General features: G+C 42.8%; 1 protein-coding gene across 1 annotated transcript in view; it reads right to left on the reverse strand.

Annotated features, from left to right (window-relative positions):
- Positions 1 to 4,024, reverse strand: part of LOC121549728 (zinc finger CCHC domain-containing protein 2) — a 56,848-nt gene extending 52,824 nt beyond the window's left edge. Inside the window, 1 exon segment of the mRNA XM_041861573.2 lies at positions 3,089 to 4,024. Within this exon segment, the coding sequence (XP_041717507.2) occupies positions 3,089 to 3,847 (759 nt within the window). The 5' untranslated portion in view covers positions 3,848 to 4,024.
- Positions 4,025 to 6,637: the final 2,613 nt, after the last annotated feature.

Below are 6,637 nucleotides of genomic sequence, written 5' to 3' on the forward strand. Positions count from 1 at the left end.
AGCCTGGTTCGTGACGAGGCTAGTCACATCCCTAATAGCAGCTGATATGGCTAAGTTAGGGCAAAACCCCACTAAAGAGGGCTCTTGAGAGAATAGTTGTTATTTCTATGAGGATGTCACATACAAAGACACAGCCATACGGGGTCATCACTGGATGGATCAATTAAAGATGCAATATGCAGAAATCGCTCCGCCATTTCCTGGTTTCTAAAATTCTAATAGTTCCCCTAATTTCAGTTCATGAAACAAGCAAGTATAGTGTAAATAATCGTTGAATCATCTAAACCACTGTGAAATATATTTTTCATAATCCTAAATATTGTATTTTCGGCTGTTTCAAGCTGGTGTTCCAAACCGAAAGTAATATACGAAACAAAAAAAAAAAATGAAACTTAAGAACGGGAAGCATAGAAATAACACACATAGAACAGATCTACCGCTTCTTAGACTTGCTTTCAATGAGAATGACAGATCTATAACTCACATTTCTATGTGAATTTGGTCAGGTTGCCCAAAAACGTACATATTGCGTCTTTAAAGCCACTAAAAAAAATACTGTATCTGAGGTGGTGTTCTTTCAAACAGTGGCACGGGGAGTGATCCAGCTGTATGTCCATTTCAACACAGTGAATCACGATAATAATAATAAACTCAAAGTAGGCCTCAAATAAAGCCTGGACTCTGTCCTCACATGTAGTGATTTAATTATTTAATTGCCACATGAGCACAGAGCAAAAATACATTCTTACTGTTTTGAATAAGGTAGGCTCAAAGGATTCAAAGGAGGAGTGTTTGTTGTTAATCCTTGGCACAAAAGCAGATACAATTTTCACAAATACTGCATCTTCCCCCATCTGTCAAATGTCAACCGTTGAGAACTAGACATACTCTTTTAGTCTTTTGTAAGACATTGGGATAGCCTAATCTACATTGTCAAAATGAGCCAGCGGAATTTTGAAAGTCTCACAATTCGGAAAAAATCAGTGAACAGATTCAAGAGATTAACTTTCTCCCCTCAGTCTCCTCAAAACACAGGCAAGAGTTCTCATGCAACACCCCATTTTTGCTGATTACACAACTATTTTCTTTCCCTGAGGTTATGTGGCAGATGGATTTATATTCAGGGCAATAGAGCAACTAAAACTCATCCAAGATTGTAAACAACACGTTTAATTTGTAAGGAAGGCATAAAACTGGCATGTTTGTTATTGTAGCCTTCTACAACTTCTCTCATCCTCTCTACATGATGCACTTAAGAGCCTAGATTTTAGCAGCAGCCCATCTACTATTTGTCAGTTCACTATTTGTCAGTTTATCTAGTTTGCAAACCTTTACTAAAGCATATGCTCTAACAAAAAGCAAGCGAATCCGAGAATGGTACATGTGTTTTCACGGGCAACGCTGTGTTGTCAAGGGCAACGCACATCACTAACTTTCCCTTTTGCCCCTCCCTGCTGTCAAACGCGAGAGCATGAAATGACTTCTTGCATACACGTTCGTCTCGCAACCTAGCAGAGACTTTTGGTTTTAAAACATCCGGAACATTCAGAGATGGATGAATATGGACAAAACAGTACTTAGTCACATAGCATGAAGAGATTCATAACTTGCTAACGTTAGCTAGCTAAGTTTACCTAGCTACACGCCTAGCGTTCATCACCAAGTTAACTAGCTAACATTAGCTAGCTACATTAGTCTACCGAGCTACGCTTGCTATATTTTCTGAACCAAAATAAAAACGCAACATATAAAGTGTTGTTCCCATTTTTCATGAACTGAAATAAAAGATCCCAGAAATTGTCCATACGCACAAAAAGCCTATTTCTCTCAAATTCTGTGCAAACATTTGTTTACATCCCTGTTAGTGAGCATTTCTTCTTTGCCAAGATAATCCATTCACCTGACAGGTGTAGCATATCAAGAAGCTGATTAATAAACAGCATGATCATTACACAGGTACACCTTGTGCTGGGTAAAAGGTGCAGTTTTGTCACACTACACAATGTCACAGATGTCTCAAGATTTGAGGGAGCATGCAAATGGCATGCTGACTTCAGGAATGTCCAACAGAGCTGTTGCCAGAGAATTTAATGTTAATTTCTCTACCATAACCCGCCTCCAACATCATTTTAGAGAATTACAGTCTCCTGAGTGGTGCAGTGGTCTAAGGCATTGCAGTGCTAGCTGTGCCACTAGAGATCCTGGTTCAAATCCAGGCTCTGTCGTAGCCGGCCGCGACCGGGAGACCCATGGGGCGGCGCACAATTGGTCCAGGGTAGGGGAGGGAATGGCCGGCAGGGATGTAGCTCAGTTGGTAGAACATGGCGTTTGCAACGCCAGGGTTGTGGGTTCGATTCCCACGGGGGGGCAGTATGAATAGTTAAAAAAATTATGTATGCACTCACTAACTAACTGTAAGTGGCTCTGGATAAGAGTGTCTAAAATGTAATTTGGCAGTACATCCAACCAGCCTCACAACCGAAGACCACGTGTAACCACGCCTGCCAAGGACCTCCACATCCGGCTTCTTCACCTGTGGGATCGTCTGAGGAGTATTTCTGTCTGTAATAAAGCCCTTTTGTGGGGAGAAATCATTCTGATTGGCTGGGCCTGGCTCCCCAGTGAGTGGACCTGGCTCTCAAGCCCAGGCCCACCCATGGCTGCGCCCCTGCCCAGTCGTGAAATCCAAAGATTAGGGCCTAATTAATTGATTTCAATTGACTGATTTCCTTCCATGAACTGTAACTCAGTAAAATCTTTGAAATTGTTGCGTTTATATTTTTGTTCAGTACAGCTAACACGTTAGCTAACCTAATGTGTCCATGTTGGCAAGCTACTGTAACATTATTTGGCTAAATGGCCAAACTAGCTAGCTAATAAATGATTATATATTAGTTAGCCAACTGGCTGGCTAACTTACCGTGCTCTTTGCCAACTAACTGGTAGCAACCTAGATATAATATGCAAACGTCAACGCTAGCTACCCTAACGATAGTTAGCTAGCGGCGTCAAGAGCAGGGGCTCGAAACTCTTTAAAGTTAGCCAGCTAGCTAGCTAACAAAACTAGCCAACTATTAATCAACGTTACCTGGGCGTTTATTCTGTACTGATTCTGCTGTCTCTCCTCTATGGCAACTTGGATTTTGTCCAGCTGCACTAGAAGGGTTTCTCTTTGATGAAAAGGGAACGCTGGGTGCAACGAGGCCATAGTAAAAAGCAGCGCCAACTGCTCCAAGGGTCCGACCTCTGCCTCCGTTGGACGCCCGCAAATCTGTTCTGTTCTCCCGAACGCTTTCCCGTCCGCACACGAAGGATGGAACGGGTCCGTGAAGCGAGAAACAGAGTAGCCGTGATAGTTTTTGTAGAACAAGGCGGGATCCATATGGCTCAATATCCGAAATAGTATTCCCGCACACTCCCTGCTGTCAGATCCCAGAAGAGACAAGCAGACCAGCAGTTTGGAGCGCACGACAGGGTCGATAACGTCAGATAAAATGCCCAAATCTTTCGGACTGTTCGCCCTGATCTCGAAATCCCGTAGAATTTGGTAATCTTTCCGTGCCAGGTCTTCCAGACAGGAGCCCAAAAACCGGAGCTCGAGCGGCTGGCACATATGCAGCAGTCCGCACATTAACTCGATCCGCTTGGCAGGATTTAGATGCAAACCAAACCACTCGAAAACGGTCTCTTTATCCAATTGAGATGGATATCCTGGGTGTCTGGAGGAACCTTCGAGCCTGTCCGAGATCGTGGGAGAGCCCGATCTGGGAATATGGAGATCCGGCTGTTCCTCGGTCGTATCATCTCCCTCCTCCGCCGTTCTCATGGGCAGCTTCGTTTTAAGCATTATCCGCTAGACTGGAAAGGCTTCAAGGCGTAAATTACGGCTAAATACAGCTACATCCTATGATCGTCTAACTGCTGTGTAAAGCAGAATCAACAGAAGCAAATCAATTTTTCAGTAATAATCACAGACTCTCCGCGACAAGCTTTAGTTTTAATTTCTCCTCCACTGTAGACGGCACTCTGGTGACCTGTCAATCATTAATAACCCCCTCCCCCTTTCCATAGAAGCGTTCTGGGTCCTGAATTTCAGCTGAGTGTCAGTTTCTTAGAAAAGTGCCATAACAACTTGAGTTCATCGTTTAGTAAAATGTGTGGTACATTTTACATGTGTTTAATGTTGAATCTGTAGGATCTTATGAAATGGCAGGCATATATTATGTGATGTGATAGTATTCAGTACACAATTTATGTAAGCACGCATGACTGTAAGTCGCTTTGGATAAAAGCGTCTGCTAAATGGCATATTATTATTATTATTATTATTATTATTACTGCAGTAGTATACAGTTTCATGTATCCATTCAAAATGCTTAGGCCTAATGCAGAAGTTAAAATGATGTGTGTATTAAAATATATGATCTCTTATCTCTTGATTTAGCCATCTAAGCATTTAAAGCATGTGTTGGTAACACTTTACATGACAGTGTTCTTATTACTGCGTGATAATCATTGTTCCTATGGGCCTAGCTATAGATAAGCATTCCTTTAGACAATACTGACCCTTAGTGGCTCAAAAACAACATTGCAGAAGTAGTACAATTTTTTATTTTATTTTTATTTTTATTTCACCTTTATTTAACCAGGTAAGCCAGTTGAGAACAAGTTCTCATTTACAACTGCGACCTGGCCAAGATAAAGCAAAGCAGTGCGATAAAAACAACAACACAGAGTTACATATTGGGTAAAACAAAACATAAAGTCTAAAATACAACAGAAAATATATATACATTGTGTGCAAATGTAGCAAGTTATGGAGGTAAGGCAATAAATAGGCTATAGTGCAAAATAATTACAATTAGTATTAACACTGGAATGATAGATAGTGCAAGAGATGATGTGCAAATAGAGATACTGGGGTGCAAATTAGCAAAATAAATAACAATATGGGGATGAGGTAGTTGGGTGGGCTAATTACAGATGGGCTGTGTACAGGTGCAGTGATCGGTAAGGTGCTCTGACAACTGATGCTTAAAGTTAATGAGGGAGATAAGAGTCTCCAGCTTCAGAGATTTTTGCAATTCGTTCCAGTCATTGGCAGCAGAGAACTGGAAGGAATGGCGGCCAAAGGAGGTGTTGGCTTTGGGGATGACCAGTGAGATATAACTGCTGGAGTGCATACTACGGGTGGGTGTTGCTATGGTGACCAATGAGCTAAGATAAGGCGGGGATTTGCCTAGAAGCCTGTGGGTTTGGTGACAAATATGTAGTGAGGACCAGCCAACAAGAGCGTACAGGTAACAGTGGTGGGTAGTATATGGGGCTTTGGTGAGAAAACGGATGGCACCGTGATACATCCAATTTGCTGAGTAGAGTGTTGGAGGCTATTTTGTAAATGACATCGCCGAAGTCAAGGATCGGTAGGATAGTCAGTATTATGAGGGCATGTTTGGCAGCATGAGTGAAGGAGGCTTTGTTGTGAAATAGGAATCCGATTCTAGATTTAACTTTGGATTGGAGATGCTTAATGTGAGTCTGGAAGGAGAGTTTACAGTCTAACCAGACACCTAGGTATTTGTAGTTGTCCACATACTCTAGGTCAGACCCGTCGAGAGTAGTGATCCTAGTCGGGTGGGCGGGTGCCAGCAGCGTTCGATTGAAGAGCATGCATTTAGTTTTACTAGTGTTTAAGAGCAGTTGGAGGCTACTGAAGGAGTGTTGTATGGCATTGAAGCTCGTTTGGAGGTTTGTTAACACAGTGTCCAATGAAGGGCCAGATGTATACAAAATGGTGTCGTCTGCGTAGAGGTGGATCTGAGAGTCACCAGCAGCAAGAGCGACATCATTGATATACACGGAGAAAAGAGTCGGCCCAAGAATTGAACCCTGTGGCACCCCCATAGAGACTGCCATAGGTCCAGACAACAGGCCCTCCAATTTGACACATTGAACTCTATCTGAGAAGTAGTTGGTGAACCAGGCGAGGCAGTCATTTGAGAAACCAAGGCTATTTAGTCTGCCAATAAGAATGCGGTGGTTGACAGAGTCGAAAGCCTTGGCCAGGTCGATGAAGACGGCTGCACAGTACTGTCTATTATCGATCGCGGTTATAATATCGTTTAGGACCTTGAGCGTGGCTGAGGTGCACCCATGACCAGCTCAGAAACCGGATTGCATAGCGGAGAAGGTACGGTGGGATTCGAAATGGTTGGTGATCTGTTTGTTAACTTGGCATTACATGCATAGTACCAAGGCCAGGATATTTCAAATCAAATCAAATCAAATCAAATGTTATTTACATTTACATTTTTGTCATTTAGCAGACGCTCTTATCCAGAGCGACTTACAGTTAGCGAGTGCATACATTTTTTTCATACTGTCCCCCCTGGGAATCTAACCCACAACCCTGGCGTTGCAAGCGCCATGCTCTACCAACTGAGCTACACGGGGCCCATCATGCAGACCGTGATAATACACAGCAACTAGCCATTGTCACCTTTCCTTCTAACAGTACAGAAATACACACATGTACTGCACATCCTGTGGACAATCATCCTTTCTCCTACTCTGTCGATTGGTGCGACTTACAAGCGGTTAACTGGGCAGGGTTAGAGTCAATGCCATTTAATTTAAG

Source organism: Coregonus clupeaformis, chromosome 34, assembly GCF_020615455.1.
Source record: "Coregonus clupeaformis isolate EN_2021a chromosome 34, ASM2061545v1, whole genome shotgun sequence".
NCBI lineage: Eukaryota > Metazoa > Chordata > Actinopteri > Salmoniformes > Salmonidae > Coregonus > Coregonus clupeaformis.